Source organism: Sceloporus undulatus, chromosome 1, assembly GCF_019175285.1.
Source record: "Sceloporus undulatus isolate JIND9_A2432 ecotype Alabama chromosome 1, SceUnd_v1.1, whole genome shotgun sequence".
Taxonomy (NCBI): Eukaryota; Metazoa; Chordata; class Lepidosauria; order Squamata; family Phrynosomatidae; genus Sceloporus; species Sceloporus undulatus.
Window position 1 is genome coordinate 28,943,007 of NC_056522.1, and position 17,903 is coordinate 28,960,909.

Sequence of the window (17,903 nt, forward strand, 5' to 3'; positions counted from 1 at the left end):
CCCAATTCAAATCAAGTTGAATCCGCATTGTATGTACTGGTGTGGTAATATAGCGTGCATTCACTTCGCTTTGCGTGAATCCGCACCACATGACTTGACTTGGATTCGATTCGGAAGGGCAACGGAAGGGCAACCAAGTGTGATAAAACATTCACATTACAATGTGAATTTGCCTTGCTGAACTAGGAGTCATCCCGGATCTGAGCTGCATAAACCTCAATGTGATAAACCCCATACTCTCTCAGCCTTGGGAGGACAATGCAAACCTCCTCTGAACAAATCTTTTAACTTTTAACATTGTTTCATTGTTTTTTAAATTTTATATTTATACTTTTTAATGTTGTATTGTTTTTAAATTGTATTATTTTAAACCTTATGTTCACCGCCTTGAATATTGGGAGAAAGGTAGGATCATCGCGGAAAAGCAGGATAGAAATAAAATTTATTATATATTATATTATTATTATCATTATTATTATTATTATTATTATTAGCAAATAATAATAATAATAATAATAATAATAATAATAATAATAGCCAAGAAAACCCCATGATATTGCTAAATATCATATTAATAATATTGAAATTATAAATTATATTTATAATATTGAAATGAATTGAAATCACCTTTCCTTTCCATCCCCAGAATGGGCTACACATGAGATTCTGTTCTATACCATCCAAAAGAATCTTCAGTGTCATGATGTGTATCTGTCTGATTTTAGTAAAAAATGTTCCAGGTTGGTTTATAAGGAGCAAGATGCAAGGTAACTAAAAATTGTAAATAATTTCTCTTATGTGTGATTCTGTATTAAAACTAGAACTTGGAAAATAACTTTTTAATTATAGATACTCTTCTGGCTTTGTGATTCTAGAAATTATAATTTAAAAAGCAGATCATTAGAGCAGATAATTAAACAAAGAGTCTGTGAACATCTAGAAGGCAATGCCATAATCACCTGACCTGAATATTAGGAGGAACTTCCTGACAGTAAGGGCTGTTCGACAATGGAATGCACTCCCTCGGAGGGTGATAGAGTCTCCTTCCTTGGAGGTCTTTAAACAGAGGCTGGATGGCCATCTGTCAGGGATGCTTTGATTTGGATTTCCTGCATGGCAGGGGGTTGGACTGGATGGCCCTAGTGGTCTCTTCCAACTCTACGATTCTATGATTCTATGAATAGACTAAAAAGCTGGGCGAAAGCTAACAAAATGAAATTCAGCACAGAGAAATGTAAGGAACTGCACTTAGGGTGGAAAAATAAAATGCACAGATGTAGGATGGGGGACACTTGGCTGAATGAGACAACATGTGAAAGGGATCTCAGAGTCCAAGTAGACCACAAGTTGAACATGAGACAACAGTGTGATGCGGCAGCTAAAAAGGCCAATGCAATTTTAGGCTGCATAAATAAAAGTATAGTGTCTAGATAAAGGGAAGTAATAGTGCCACTGTATTCTGCTTTGGTCAGGCCCCACCTGGAATACTGTGTCCAGTTCTGGGCACCACAATTCATAAAGCATATTGAAAAACTGGAGCATGTCCAAAGGAGGGTGACTAAAATGGTGAAGGGTCTGGAAACCTTGCTCTATGAGGAATGACTTAGGGAGGTGGGTATGTTTAGCCTGGAGAAGAAAAGGTTCAGAGGTGATATGATAGTCCTGTTTAAATATTTGAAAGGATGTCATATGGAGGAGGGAGGAAGCTTGTTGTCTGCTGCTCCAGAGAACAGGACCCAGAATAAACTACAGGAAAAGCAATTCTACCTCAACATTAGGAGGAACTTCCTGACAGTAAGGGCTGTTTAACAGTGGAACACACTCCCTTGGGGAGTGGTGGAGTCTCCTTCCTTGGAGGTTTTCAAACAGAGGTTGGAGTGGAGGGCCATCTGTTGGGTTTGCTTTGATTCAGATTTCTTGCATGGCGGGAGGTTGGACTGGCTGGCCCTTATGGTATTTCTAACTCTGTGATTTTATGATTCTATGAAAAAAGCAATTTTGCCCAGCTTTGATTAAAATAGAAATGTTTAATATACACATACATAAAGAACTAATATACTCAAAAAAAGAAAGAGCACTAGAGCTGTGGTGATCAGAAGAAAGTCTCTTACTGTAGTCCTCAAGCTGTGCAGAATTTGTGATGGATCTCTCAGTGAATGGTGCAGTTTCATACTGAGAATTTTTGAATCATCTAGCACTGTGATCTGTCTGTATAGGTGGAGAACCCAGTACTGGAGCTGCATAGGTAACAACATGCAGACAACCTGTAACAAGTTACACAACCTTTTTATGTTTCTGGTAGCCCAAGATTCTTGGATTACTATATAATCAAACAGTCTTGCAGTTTGATCCCCAGAAACAACTTTATAGAGGTGCAGGTGGTGTTTTGCAAAAAGGATCAAGAGGCCAGAGGTGTAATTGTTACATATATATACACACACACGTATACATACACACACATACTAACTGTGCAGATGTGTATTTTTGTATGAAACTGTATTTGTATACCCCCCCAACACGCACACAAGATAGGCCCAGTCCATTTCAGGGCCTCACAGGCTTTAAAGCAAAACCAAAAGTGATATTTGGCCATGTGTTCTATATGTTTTATGTAGTGGGTTGTTTGACCCTTGTCCAACTGATAACCATGGAATTTAAGTCTCCCCTTGAGTATAGGGATGCCATAACCCGGCTGCAGGCGTGCCACACCCGCTTTTGGTGGTGCTGGCATGGTCACGGTCCGGTTTCATGCCAAAAGCGGGTCTGCCCCGCCTGCAGCCACTTCTGCCCCCCCGCACACGCCTTCCTTATGGCCGCGGCTGCTCATGCAGCCGGCCGGCCACCCACTTCCGTGTTGGCCTCCTCCTCCTCTGCCTCCTCCTTCTCCTCCGCCCCCTGCGCGCTCCCTCTGGCCACCAGCCACCCTTCTCCAGCCTCCTCCTCCCCCAGCACATCCCCCTGGCCTGCAGGGCTGTGCGCGGCTGGCTGGCTGGCCGGCCACCCACCTCCTCCTCTGCAATCGCGCCGAGCAGTTGCCCAGGCGCAGCCGGCGGAAGTGCACAATTGGCCCGCTTGCCTGCCTGGGCCCTGGCCGCACGCCTGCCTCAAAAGGGAGCTGGTCCCTTTAAGGAGGCAGAGCCTCAGAAGGGGGGGAGGAGGAGGCGGAGCCACCCACAGAGCTAATGAGGAGGACTTCCTCCTCCTCCTGAGGCTGGGGCTCCTGAGGCCGGAGCCTGTGAGAGCTGGCAGGGGGCGGGGCTGTCCCAGCCCCAGTCTGCCCCCATTGGCCAGCCAGGCTCAGGAGGAGGAGCTCCTCCTCTGTTGGGCCGGGCTGCAGCCAGAAAGGGCCATTTCCTTTGCCCTTTTTTGGCGCGGAGGAGGAGGATGAAGAGGAGGAGGTGAGTGGCCATGCTTTTTATTTTTTAAAGTGCATTTTTCCCAAGTGCCTTTTCTGTGTGTTTTTGGTGCTTGTAATGCTAACAAGTCTCCCTTGTTTTGTCAATGATAGTGTGGTGATGATGATGCAATAAGCCTCTGAAATATGCAAGAGGCCATGTTAAGTAAAGCCATGTGAAATGCCCAAATGTGCTGTTGTGTGTGTTTTGGAATGGAGGGGGGGGTGATTTGGCCAGAAAGAGGAGTACATTTCTGCCATATTTCCTCCATTTTGATCATGCCTAAGAAACATGCATTTATATTAACATTTTTTAAAAAATCATCTAATTTTTTCACATGTCCTCCATTTTTTAAAAAAAATGTCCTACATTTGAAACTTTTGTCCTACATTTGTCCCGGTTTGGAGGTCTTGATTTATGGCAACCCTACTTGAGTACTTAAATTTTAAGGCTATGATCGGATTCAGATATACCACTTTCTTTCGACTGAACCCTTTTTGTTTCAAGGCTAGCATGTTCCAGCAGAAAAAAAAAGTGGATCTTGATACTCTTTAATTTGTTTTCTGTTTAATAAATGTATATATGGTGCCTTCTATACTAATGAAACTAATGAATAGTAACAAATCCTTGCTAAATGAGAATGTGTTCTAAAGGAACAAGCAGCAACAGAAGACACTATAGTAAAGGATCTTGCTGTTATCCTGTATTGCTGTCATGTTCTTTTTAAAAGCAGCTACACTTGGATAGATAAGTTTGGAAATGCCAAGGTCAGCTTTGGGTCAGGGTGTCCTTTGGTGAAGGAGTATAGACGGTTCATGCATACAAATATTAAAATTGCTGTGGTGGGTCAGACCAGAAATCTTTCTAACTCAGTAGCCTCATTACTGTACAACATCAGATGAAATTAATTTGCTCAAGTTGCTGACAGTCATTAAATGTGAACTTGTTCAATATCTTGGGGGTTGTGGTCGCATTAGATAAAAATATTTCAGTTAAGCTTGTCTGTTAAAAGAGCTAGTGTTGTAGGAGAGCCAGGGTTCATGGGATCAAAGTATTTGGACTTTTTGGGTAGCAAGTATGATGGCATTCCCCTAAAGCTTCCCTGTATGCGCTTCACAATTGCTAGGGCACAGAAGATTTCCCTAGCAACAATATTTATTATGAATTTTCCCTTTAATTATAGAAGATATTTGAGGTGCCTCTGTAAACTTCATTAAGTTTTGAATTCATAATTAAGATTCATTAGCTTTGCAGAAAACCATCTTTTGGGGGTGAAAATGGCTAGAATTAATTTGTTGATGTAAGTAAAACAACTCTCCTTGAAGACCTGGCTGTGGTGACTGTCACAGTGAGCATGTGTATTTTCAAAATTTACCACTTCAAACAAGTAAATGATTCCATAAGTACTAAACTTAAATATATTCCTTGTAGAGTAATTTAAAGCACAGTATTTTAACAAAGTTGGTTTATACTAATAGTAGAGTCTTGAACCTGGACCTGGACCTGGGAGGGCAACATCCAGGTTCCCACTGTGTCTTACAGCTCATTGGATGACTTGGGCCAGTCAGTTTCTCTCAATCTAAACTGCTTCACTTGATTATTCTAAAGATAAAGTGGGGAGTGGGGAGAATGGGGCACATATGCACCGTAAAGCTCACTGGAGAAAACGCAAGATATGAAAATGAAATAGGTAGTAAATATGAAGTTTGCAGTCTATAGTAGACTATTGAAATCCAGAGTTACTTAAAAAGCAAAATGTGCTCTCAGAGACAGGTGCATTTATTGGGTAGGTCAAGATTACATGACTGTAGTTGCCATTGAACTACATAGAACCTGAAGAACTATGGGTGGTAGCAGAGAACATAATCAAAGAAGAATGCAGGAACACACTAACGGTGGCCAATAAGAAAGGGAGGAAACAGTGGATGAAAGACTATGTGCAGTACAAGAAAGAACAGAGGCAAAAGTAAAGGAAGATAGGAACAAAATCAGATCCCTGAATGCAACTGTAAATGACTATTGCAAAAGAATAAAAACTACTATAATGATGAATGCAGAGAAATAGGAGACAACAACAAAAATGGAAGAACAAGAGACCAATTTTAAAAATCTGGGAAATTAAAGGAAAGTTCAGACCAAAGGCCAGGATATTTTATGTCAAAGAAAAGAACATAATACAGGAGGAAGAAGGAATAAAAAGACGATGGCGACAGTACACAGAAGAGTTATATAAAAGAGATGAGAAAATGAATAAAACATGGAATGAAGAGCCATATGGAGATGAACCCCAAATTCTAAAATGTGAAGTGGAAGATGCAGTAAGAGAAATTGGAAAAATTAAATCACCAGGAACGGATGATATCCCAATTGAATTGATACAATGCATAGAGACAGAAACAACTCTAGTGTTAACTAAAATATGCCAACAAATATGAAAAACAAAGAGATGGCCAACAGACTGGAAACAATCCATATATATCTCAATATACAAGAAAGGAGATAAAAAAGAATGAAGCAATTATAGGATCATAGTATTAATCTCATAAGCAATCAAAATTATCCTCAAAATATTGCAAAATAGAATCAATCCATACATGCAGAGGGAAATTCCAGAGAGGCAAGCAGGATTCAGGAAAGGAAGATTATGGGACCACATCACAAACATACGATGGCTCATGGAGTGCACCAAAAAGTTCCAGAAAAAAATCAGCATGTGTTATATTGACTACAGCAAAGCATTTGACTATATAGATCATAGAAAGCTATTGAGCACATTCAAAGACATGGGAGTGCTACTACATTTGATAGTCCTGATGAGAAACCAAGGACAAGAGGTCACTGTCAGTACTGAATACGGAGAAACAGAGTGGTTCCCAGTAGGCAAAGTGGTCAGGCAAGGATGTCTTCTATCACCCTTCCTGTTCAACCTATCTGCTGAAAACAGCATAGGAAAAGCAGAGCTAGAATCAGAAGTAGGAGTGAAAATAGGAGGAAGAAATATCAACTTAAAGTTCACAGATGATACTATAAAAATGGCAGAAAATATCACAAGCTTGGAATGGCTAATAAGGAAGCTCAAAGATGAAAGTACAAAGGCAGGATTAATGCTGAACATAAAGAAAACAAAAATTATGACCACAGAAGAGATACAGAAATTCAGTCTTTAGACAATGAAGAAATCAAAATAGTTAAAGAATTCCCATACCTAGGATCAGAATGGTGACTGCAGTCAAATAAAAAGGTTAGGAACAGGAAGGGTAGGTATGAAAGAACTAGAAAAACTACTGAAGAGTAAAGCTATACAATTGAGCACAAAAAATAGAATTGTCCAAGTCATCATATTCCCCATCACCATGTATGGATGTGAGAGCTGGACAATAAAGGAAACAGACAGAATTAAAATCAACTCATTTGATATGTGGTGCTGGAAAAGAGTGCTTAGGATAGTGTGGCCAGCCAAAAAGACAAACAGATGGGTCTTGGAACAGATCAAGCCAGAGATCTCATTAGAAGCCAAGATGATCAAATTGAGACTGATGTATTTTGCTTATATAATGAGAAGACATGGAGGACGGGGGGGGGGGGGGGAGGGAACCAACAACAATGCTATAAAAGATAGAGTACAGAAGAAGGAGAGGAAGACCACATGCCAGATGGATTGGCTCAGTCGGGGGGGATAAAGGCATGGGATTGCAGGAACTGAAGAGAGAAGAGGAAGATAGGGGTACATGGAGATGTCTCATCCAGAGGGTCACCATGGGTCGAAGTCCACTCGATGGTAGATGACAATAAAGTTGCCATTGGGTTGGGTGGTAAGATTAATTGTTCTCAATAAGTAGTTGAAAAGAATGTTCTCTTGCCCTATCCTTTCTCTTACCAGCATCCTCCTCCTTGTACCACACTCTATATTTTAGGAGGGGTCTCTCTAATCCTCCAGAGAAATATTTGGGGGAGTGTAAGTTTCAGTAGAAGGTGCCTCTGTGAACTTAATTAAAGTAAACTTATCTTAGAATCTAAGCCTGATCATGGGGGGGCTATTATCCCTTACTCCAGACCCTTCTATGCTCCATCCCATTTTGCTTAGGAGCTACTAGAACCACCCCAACAGTCTATAGAGTATTTCAGGAGCGTAGGAGGGACATTGGCATCAATGGCATGTAAGTCATCACAAACCTGTTCTACTGATTTGAGTATAGCACTTACTAAGTTAAACTGACTTTCCAGCCCATTTTAATTTTAATTTTACACTTTTCATTAATCTTTTGGTAAGGATGTGGCTTTTAGTGATCATCTCTATTGTTTAGTGGGTTTCATATAAAAAAACATACAAAGGAGTGTCATATTCTATTCAGTAACGGAGGTCAGGCTATAGTGTTAGCTGTACATATTCACAAAGTGTGGCCATGTAGACAGGGACCAGAGCTCCATGGCAACTGCATGTGAAAGTTCCTAGGTTGGCCCATCAAAGCATTTCCATTTTGAAGGATAAAAGCAAATGCTAAGGTCAGCTTTGGCATAAAGACATATGACTGGGACCTTGGAGTCCATCATTAGGCATATCTGTATACCACCCAGGGAACACTGGTTTTTGAGTGGTTTAATAATGTAACAATAGGTGGACAAATAAAGTATAAATCCTGTGTAACTAACTCTGTCTTAGCATAACTAGCGAAAGATCCTATTTATAGAAACTTTTGTTATCTATATGTGTTGGATATCTTTGCAGATGATGCAATGTTGTATTATTGAATTATTACTTCATTTGTTCTACGCCTCCAGGTATTTTGTGGATCTCTACCTTACAAAAGATAAGCACTTTCTGACTATAAACAGTAATAGCAAGTCTACCTCTGAAGTGTGGTTGGTCGATTGCTTCCACCCTTTTAAGTCACCTATTCTTGTGCAACAACGGACTGAAGGAGTCGTTTACCATGTTGAACACAGAAACAACGAGTTGTTTGTTCTTACTACCTATGGAGACCCAATGGGATACAAGGTATAACATGTTGACCTGCTGGGAAGCGTTCAGCTTGGTTGAGACATTTATTAGCACCAAATTCATACTAAAAAGTGGTGGTGTTCAAGTATTAATACAATTAACATAAGCAATATCTAAGCACACACTGATATACTAAGTTCTAGGCAACATTGCATGGAAATACTTGCACAAAGTCTTTGTGATTGCCTTATAGAGTGGCTTAGGAAATGCTTGTTGCAATGCTTTCTGAAGCCACTTCTACTAGTGGAACAAAGTCTTGGATCTGACTCTTCTCAAAAAATAAAAGTTTCACTCTGTGAGTGACAGCTGCTTTGTGCTAGTGGATTGAAAGCACTGGGTACAGTAATTAATATATCATTAAAAACAGGTAGATCTCATATATAGGGCTTTCAGTGGTTCCATCCTAGTCTCTAGTTTGTACCCTTCATCTATATTTACTTAAATTGGAACAATAACAAAAATTCAGAGGGAAAAACCAGCCATTAAAATATAGGTTAAACAGAATCCATATTTATTTTTTTTTATGTTTTAGTGTTCAGAAGTTTGTCCTCCACCACCACCACCAATCATTAACAAGCTATAGTGAGATAAGGAGAATGGGTTGGTAGGTTCGTTGCAAACACTGGAATTAATTTCTCTCCCTATTCAGTCTGCCATTTATTCTACAAACAGTTTTGTTTTAGTTTGAATTAAAACCTGAGCACTCTTTCTCCAACCCCATATCACTTATGTAGTATCAAATATTAACCTGGTCACACCTCCCATAACCATGGGTAGACAATTCTGGAGGGTGTGAGGGCCAAATTTTATCTCATATCCCTAGTGGAGCACTCGCTCTGAAATTAGTCTAATGATTGGCCAAAAACAACCTGAGAAATTATTTCCGATTTCCTATTTTGGCCAATGTTCTGTACTGGGTTGTCTTGACACAGTTGGTGATTTTTCACTGAATTTGGATAGATTTTGTCTCTAAATATTTGGAGGAGTGTGAGGCTCAGGAGGGTTTGGGGGAGTCTGGCAAAGGACTGCAGAGCTACAAAAATGGGGCTGCTCAAAACTATTGAATCACAGTTTGCCCACTCCTCCTGTAAAGCAATGGCCCTACCATTTGATTAGTTTCAACTTACTTTATTCAGGTTTTTTTGACAGCGGTGCATACCTCCTTTCCAGTGCTAGTAAATGCATTTGGATGGATGGACGGACAGACGGATGGATGGATGGATGGATGGATGGATGGATGGATGGATGGATGGGCAGACTATTGAAATTGGCTTTTGCAGAAGCTATTGTGGTGTAGTAGTTTAAACGTTGAACTAGGACTCTGGGAAACTAGGGTTCCAATCCCTGCTCAGTCATGGAAACCCATTACATGACCTTAGGCAAGTGACACTCTCTCACTTACAAGAAGGCAAAGACAAATCTCTGAATAAATCTTGCCAAGAAAATCATCTGAGAGGGTCACCATGACTAAGAGTCATGGCACATGACAACAATTGGCTGTTGTGCCTGCAACAAATCTGCACTGTTCCATTCACTAGCTGGATTCCCCTCCTTGAACTAGGTGCTAGTAGTGCAAGTACAGAGCTATCAAATATGGATATTCATTATTAAAAAACAATAACTTTGGTATTCACTGCAACTTAGCATGTTCTGTTTTAACTGTCTTTTTCATTAAAGAAGTAAAATTTTGATTCTTTAGGTTATAAATCTATCAGAGTTAACATTAAATTCACTTCTACAATATTGTTGTAGAAATATAATTCTGTCCATTACCACTGCTTAGCTCTGGTACCCTACTGGAGTCCATTTCATCTTTTTATTGTCTTTCCTGCTGAGATGTGAAAATACTGCAAACAACTGAAAAGAAAAATAAAATGTTGCTCAGCTGGATACTTTCTTGATTTATGACTAGTGCTTGAGTAGAAGCTGGATATGTGTGTTACATGGTTATTTCTTCTTTCGTTGCATTACCTTGAAGTTAGCAAAATTAACGCCCATATATACAGTCTATTATTATTGTTATTATTATTACAGCTCCACCTTTTCCTAAAAAATGGGGAATGCATCTCCTGCTTCAATGACAGTTTTGGAAAGATTATAAATTCCCCATTATCCCTAAATGTAGGAATTAGGATTTAGTGCCTGTCTTCTACCAGAAGCCATGAAACTGAGCCAACAGCCATCTTTCCAGCATACAGTGGTGCCTCGGGTTACGAAATTAATTCGTAACGCGGCCGCTTTCGTAACCCGAAAAGCCTTCGTAAGCCGAATTGCCATAGGCGCTAATGGGGAAAAGCCGCGATTCCGTGCGAAAAAGCCGAAAAAAGCACCAAAAGTTTTTTCGTAACCCGAAAAAACATTCGTAACCCGAAACAATAATTCCCTATGGGATTTTTTCGTATCCCGAAAATTTCGTAACCTGGGTATTTCGTATCCCGAGGTACCACTGTAGTCAGACCTATCAAGTCTAATACTGAACTAGCAACAGAAATGTTACCTATTGCTTCAGTACATTAGTAGCTGGAAACCAATGTCTGCTCTCTGAGAATCTTTGATACCATGTAATTTCAGTTTTCTTAATGTAAGTATATGACAAGATTGTGTGTTTTTTCTCTTTTCTAAGCTGATGAAGGCTCCAGTTGGTTCATGTGGTATGGAGAATTGGCTGTCCATTTACACAGTAAAAGAAAAAACAAAATTAGTTGACTTAGAGATGTTCAAAGACCACTGTGTTGCTTTCCTGAAGTTCTGTGGTCAGCTCTATTTGGATATTATTTCACTTGTATCTAACTCGGTTCACAGAATTAAGGTAAATGTTTTGTTTGCTATAAATATCATGTTTTAAGATCAGCTCCTTATTTTTCAAGATTAATTTATTAATTAATGGCATGCGGAAATTAAAACTTTTTTTCATATAATTGAGTTATCAAATATATATGTTTTTAAAAGTATAATGCTGCTGATGGGAGTGGGGCAGAATACCATAAAACAGCGATCCTGGCTTGGGATTCCCAGAATGAAGTTGCCACCAGTGACTTTTGATTGGGAGTGAGCAACTGCACCAATGACGGTGGCCATTTTTCACACCCATGTGCACTGGCAGGTTGCATCACACCATCACTTCCAAAATAGATGTGATGCTGCATTACTTCCAGTTTTGTTTGGGGCTTTTTTTAAAAGAAGCTTTTTTTCCTAGGGGATTTCTGTGGAGTGGAGGAAGACAAACATTGGGTTTTACAGTGGGTTTGATACCTTTACTGAATTTTTGGCCCCCAGAAGTCCTGAAAACATTTTAAAAAATGGGAGTCTATGATCTTGTGGGGATGTCTTAGGCGGCTGTGGCCTGTAAGATGCATGTTCACCACACCTGCCTTTGGGAAGGGAAACATTTGGGGCAGGTTTCTTATGCAATATATGTTGTGGGAGTGAGGAGCTGTGTAATTCTGTGTATTGCCATGGATTATATTTTTCCCTGGTGGGCTGGCATTTACAATATTATTAGGGCATCAGATCACTGATTGAATGGCAGTGAAATTTTAAAAGATGCCATGGGTATCCTTTAGCACTACTAAATTACTTTTTCTGTCTGCAGCTACAGACATTTTTGTTGCGAATCATAGAAACCTTGTGTTGGCATTAGCTCCAGCTGCAGCTTAGAAACTTTGGACTTTACCAATTCAGCCGAAGAAACACTGCAGCCTAAGATTATTTTAAAAGATATACTGGCTGAAATGTACTCTGGATCCTTACCTATTTCTCCAAAAGTTGATGGGGGTGCCTCATTTTTTACCTCAAGGCACTTACCAGCAGTATTGCAGAGCCCTCTCCCATTTTCCCATCTTTTCCCCCCCAAAACTTTATGAATCTTAGGAGCAATGTCTTAACCCCTCTCCGGTTTCCTACCTCTCACCCACCCTCCGTCTTAGGAGCAGTACCTCTGGGGACTAGCATAATTGGGAGGCCATTGATGGGTTTCCCACTTCAGTGAAAAAAGGGTGCCTTAACCATACTTTGGGGACACAGAAGCTGTGGGTCAGAAGTATTGTGGTGTGATAAATGTCACCAAAGCTGCTTTTTTTCCAGGTCTGTTTGCAGTATAAAAGCCGCATGTAATAAACTCTGTAAATACTGTGCTGGAAAATGAATTTGGCTATGGATGGTGGTTGGTTGAGGGAGGAGGTAGATAGAGGTGACCTGGTGAAAGGGAGGATGAAAGAAGCTGCCAGCCTTTCTTTGCTTCTAGATGACCTAACTGCAAAGGAGGACAAGGCACCACAAAATGTAGAACATTCGAGAAAAATGTAGGACATTACAAAATACAAGCTGAAAACACTAATATTAATTCATGCTTCTTAATCATGCTCAAAATGGAGAACATTTTGAATTACTCCTGGACAGAAGGTTGAAAGTTTGGCATTGTAACTATTAAAAGATTCTTGTCTAATTTTGAGGCATCAAATAGATTGCTGTGATAGTCCCACAGACAGATAACACAGACACTGTCTGATTGTTATGTATAGATTTCAAATAAATTCTTATGCTGAAGGAGAAGTATTGTTTTCAGTCAGAAAAACCATAATTTGCTCCTCCTATCCCAGTTTATCCCTACTCATCTCTATGGGATTCTTTTGGAGCAAGCAGATTGTGTCGGCTAAATGGCAAGGTTAACACAACTCTTTCCCAAACAAGTCTCTCGTAATATCAAATGGCAGGGGGCTTTTTTTTAAAAAAAAAGAAATGAATGAAATTAATCATAGCCTATTTTGCAGATATAAAACATATGATAAATCCTATTTTTTTTAAAAAATAATTTTTGTTAAACATACAAAAAACATCCATATACAAATAACAACATTTAAACATACCAACATATAAACATACATCGCTACTATGTCATAGTAGCAGTAACATATAATGCCTTTTGTATTATATTTACTAAATATTTCTCACTACTTCCGAGATAGTGTGAAATATTTAGTAAATATAATACAAAAGGCATCATATCACTAAATCGCTGCTGAACCACTGGACACCATCAGCCCGGGTCCCACCTGGATCCAAGCCATGCTCTGCCACTTTTTAGAAGTTGGAAAGCTTTCCTCCTTCTAAAAAGTGCTGATGGAGCGCGGCTGGGACCTGAGCTGATGGTGGCCAGTGATTCAGCAGCGCTCTCTCTCTCTCTCTCTCTCTCTCTCTCTCTGCATTTGTTTGAATGACAGGCTGTGAGCAACAGTGGTTGATATTAGCTGTACTGTGGTTATTTTAATTTGTGTGAAATAAAAATATTGGGAAATCCCATACAAAAAGCTTTTTTATATAAATAAGTAAAACCCCACTTGTCTCAGTGTACCTGAATCATTTTAAAGCAACTGCCTTTACTTAGCTCATCACTTTGTCTAGGTGTATTTTCTTTCAAACTTAAAAAAGAAAAAGCACCCTCTCTTTAAAAAAACAAACCAACTCAGGATAGCGCCTGCCGTAAAACGCAGTTATCTGAAAATATTTAAAAATTTCACTTAGAATACTTATGCTAAAAAGGTAAACTTACACACTCTCCAGTCAGTCTCCTAACAGTAGCATTCAAGTTAAATATAGTACCCATTCTGTAGGGTTTTCTAGACTTTTTAGATTGATCCTCTTCAGGTTTTAATCAATTACACGGAGTGCGGTTTTTCTGTGTAAAGCTTTTTGACTCTGAGTGCCACAATTCCCAAAGCCTTTATCAACCTACTAACCAGAACTCCTTAAAAGAAAGTAAGCAGTGGGTAAGAGACCCTGCTGCTTTCAGAGAATGAATCTTGATTCCTTTCATTTCTAGGAGTGTTAAGACTTAAAACATAATAGCCCCGAGTTTCTGAGTGTAGCTGTGCCAAAAAAATGATTTTGTTCTTCACAATGGCTAACGCTGGGAACAGAGTCAGAAGCATGGATTGTAAGTGGCTGAGCCCGCCAAGGCCAAGGCATGGCCTCCGTGCAATAACTGACGTTGACTTGGCTGAGTTTCAAGTTGGATAGAGTGAGGGCACAGACAGGAGGGAAGGAAGAGATTTTTTTAAAACTTCCTAATAATACCCGGGCGTACAAGATAAAACTCTTTAAACAGATAACATGCATGGTCCTGATAGCGGTTTGTTTTTAAAGACCGAAATAGCATTTTTAAGGACATTGGGTCGCTGTTTGCTTACTATCTTTTATTTCAAAATGAGCCAAGATTTTGTTTTCCATCTGCATTATATGTTGAACCTCATTAAGTAGCTTTTAGAGAAGTGGGGGAGGTAGCCAAATTGTTGCCCTCATTGTTGTACTGTTTCTGTCAACGTTTTTTTGTTGTTGTTTTTTTAGCGTTTATAGGGAAAGCAATTCCTGGCAGACACACACGCCAAAGTTAATTAAGCCCGAAGTCCAAATCTTTTCATTGGAGAGGAGGCAATGGAATACATTCTGAAGAAGAAAACAAAAATCAAAGAATGGGGGGAAATAATAATATTTGTTAGGATTTTTTTTTCATCCACAGCTACCTGCATGGGCCTGTTCATTTGAATTGGAGCCGCATCCTGAATATACCACCAGCACTTGCTGTTTTTGGCTTCTCTCCCCAGTTCAACCTCCAGTATGCTTTGCATATTCACTGGTAGAAAACAAGATTGTTGAGCACACTGCACAAGAGGTACCAATTACCGTGAATTGTCACACCATACGTTTAGAAGCTAAGAGCAAGGTAAGACTCTTGATTCTCTTAATATCTTTTAAAAAGGTTCCCTTATCCTCTTTTAAAAGAGCGTCTAAGAGGAAAATAAGGACTGACATCTTGTAAAGGCCTCAAGATGCCATATTGAGTAGATCAGTTTGTATTTCTCCGCACCCCTGCAGGCAAGGGTTTGGGAGGCTTAGCATTTCTTTTTCTAGTTAGGTTTTTCAGAATGCTGGATGTAAGGGTGCTATTTCTTCTAGCAAGAGAGAAAGTCATGTCACAGAAAGCTTATAGAAATGTCATTTGCTACATTAATATTCATTCTACTTTAGGAGATAAGACATTTCAGACCCACCTCCCTCCCCCACTGACAAACCAAAATAAACATCCCAAAACAAATATAGATGTGTAGCAGTAAAAATGTTCATACAAAATGTACTAATAACCATAATATTCTGCATGGTAAATGGAAAGAAGGAAGGTAAATGGAAGAGAAGGAGGAATAAAAATAACATGTCCTGGCTTGTTGTGTGTATTAGTCACACAGACGAGAATTCCTAGGAAACTTTCAAGTTTTAAACTAAATATATATGTATGCAGAAATGTTAAGTTTATAACTAAAGGTTTGCTGCTGCACTAAGTGCTAAGCTACTCAGGTCATAATGCAGATGGGTTATCATTAGAGAGTGCAGGAGGAGTGGGTTGCTTTCATGCTTTATAGCCTTCTCAGGTGTTGCACTTAAATGAATTTTTATGCTCCACATTGGTAAACGAACCCAGTGGCAGGCCAATCTCCTGTTTTATTTTTTGAGAGTGCTTTTGTACAGTCAAAGTGCCAAGGAATTACAGTAATAAGAATAAACATGCTTTAAAATGTATAATTGACGCTTTTTGTTCCTGTGTGTCCCTTGTGAACTTCGAAACATCCTTTAATGTAAAATACTCCCTTATTTCCAGGATGAAACTTGGGTGCCAATTACAGTTTTTCATACAGCCAATTCTATAGAGCTATGCAGGAGACCACTTCTGATTCATGTATATGGAGCTTATGGCATAGACTTGAACATGAGCTTTAAAGCAGAAAATCTCATGTTAATCAATGATGGGTGGATATTAGCATTCTGCCATGTTAGGTAAGCCTCATATATTGCACTATTTTCTCATGCATTTTTCACTTGTTATGCATGCAATGACAAATCTCAGTTCCAAAAATTGAATCTTTTAACAATAAAGTCTACCATTTCATTCACAGGTTCCTATATCATAAATTTTTTATTGTGTACGGTTTTGAAATTGGTTTGCCATATACCATTTGCTAATAATTTCATGAAATGCCTGTTCTTTGGGTAAAGACAGTTAAATTAATGGGATGAGAATGCTATGGTTTCATTTCTTTGACTTTCTACTAATCATGATTAGCTTTAGTTTTTAAAGCTTTCTTGATATCTATTGCACTAGGCCAGTAGTAGTTCCTAAGCTTTTCTTTAGTCATGTCAAATAAAATGGTAAACAGAGATTATAATCACATTGTGATGATTTACATTCACATAAAAAGAGGGAGTGTGAAATATATATTTCCCTTGAAAATATATGAATAATGTCAGTGGTATAGTGAATAATTTTTATCAAGCTCATTAACTATTCTACTGGTTAAATTAATTTACCTCTTTGCTGTAAGCATATATACTTTTAGCTCTTCCATGTAGTTATAAATAACCAGTGTCAAGATAAAAATAATTCAAAAGAATTTTTTTTCACTTTTTATTTATTTAAATATTTATATCCTGCCATTTATTGAAGGATATTAGGATGGTATACAATAAAGTTTTAAGCATTATTGCTTTCCATATTTTGTGACATCAAAATGAAAACAAAGTGTATCTCAGGGTATGGATTCCAGTTTAGTTAAAATACTATAATTTTACAATCCGAAATACTCCAAAATCCAAAATTGTCCACATGGGTGGCTAAGATAGTGATACCTTTGCTTTCTGATGATTCAGTGTACACAAACTTTGTTTCATGCATAAAATTATGTATAAAATTACCTTTAGGCTATGTGTATAAGGTATATACAAAACATAAAAGAATTTCAAGTATAGGCTTGGTTCCCATATCCAAGAATATACATTACGTATATGCAAATATTCCAAAATCCAAAACATTCATAGTCCCAGATATACCAGATAAGGTCGACTCAATCTGTATATAAAAAGAGATTATTGATATCTTGCCCAACCCACACCACCTGGATGTCCCATTTGTTTCAGTGTTATTTAATTCCCTGTACATATTTTTTTTATATCATGTCCATAGCACTTCCTTGGTTTCAGGTGAAAGTACCGTATATATTTGACTATAAACTAACCTCACGTATAAGTCGAGGGCAGTCTTTAGGGCCAAAATTATGAATTTTGGGATGACCTGTGGATAAGTTGAGGGTAAAATTTAGGGGTATGTAACAAAGGATCTAAAGGATGAAGCAAAGGAAAACAGTGCCAAAGAATTTAGAAATATCCAGCAGGCATAACTGTTTGTGCCCACACTAAAGGCTGGATGGATGAGGAATAGAGGGGGTCAGAGCTTCCAGGACAGATTTAACTCTTGCCTGTCACCAGAGGATGGTTCCTTTTCTTAACAAGAGTTAAAGTACAGTACTTACATTGACCCATGGATAAGCTGTCCGTTTTTTGGGGGTCAATTTTGTGACTAAAATTTCTAGACGTATACATGAGTATATACAGTAAATAAATCACTGGGAATTTATTTTGTGTTAGGTTTTATAAAATAAACCAAATATAAAGAAACCACCACCATG

The 17,903-nt window shown here is 38.8% G+C and overlaps 1 protein-coding gene across 8 annotated transcripts in view; it reads left to right on the forward strand.

Moving 5' to 3' along the window:
* PREPL (prolyl endopeptidase like) overlaps positions 1-17,903 on the forward strand; it is a 44,201-nt gene that overhangs the window by 11,476 nt on the left and 14,822 nt on the right. For all 8 annotated transcript variants that reach the window (XR_006102946.1, XM_042458168.1, XM_042457910.1 and 5 more), the window contains exons 6-10: positions 647-767; positions 8,175-8,391; positions 11,018-11,203; positions 14,909-15,112; positions 16,043-16,218. Coding sequence is in view for 7 of the 8 variants with exons in the window: in XM_042458168.1 (XP_042314102.1) it covers positions 647-767; positions 8,175-8,391; positions 11,018-11,203; positions 14,909-15,112; positions 16,043-16,218 (904 nt within the window). In the remaining variant the exon portion in view is untranslated. The remainder of the gene's footprint in view (positions 1-646; positions 768-8,174; positions 8,392-11,017; positions 11,204-14,908; positions 15,113-16,042; positions 16,219-17,903) is intronic.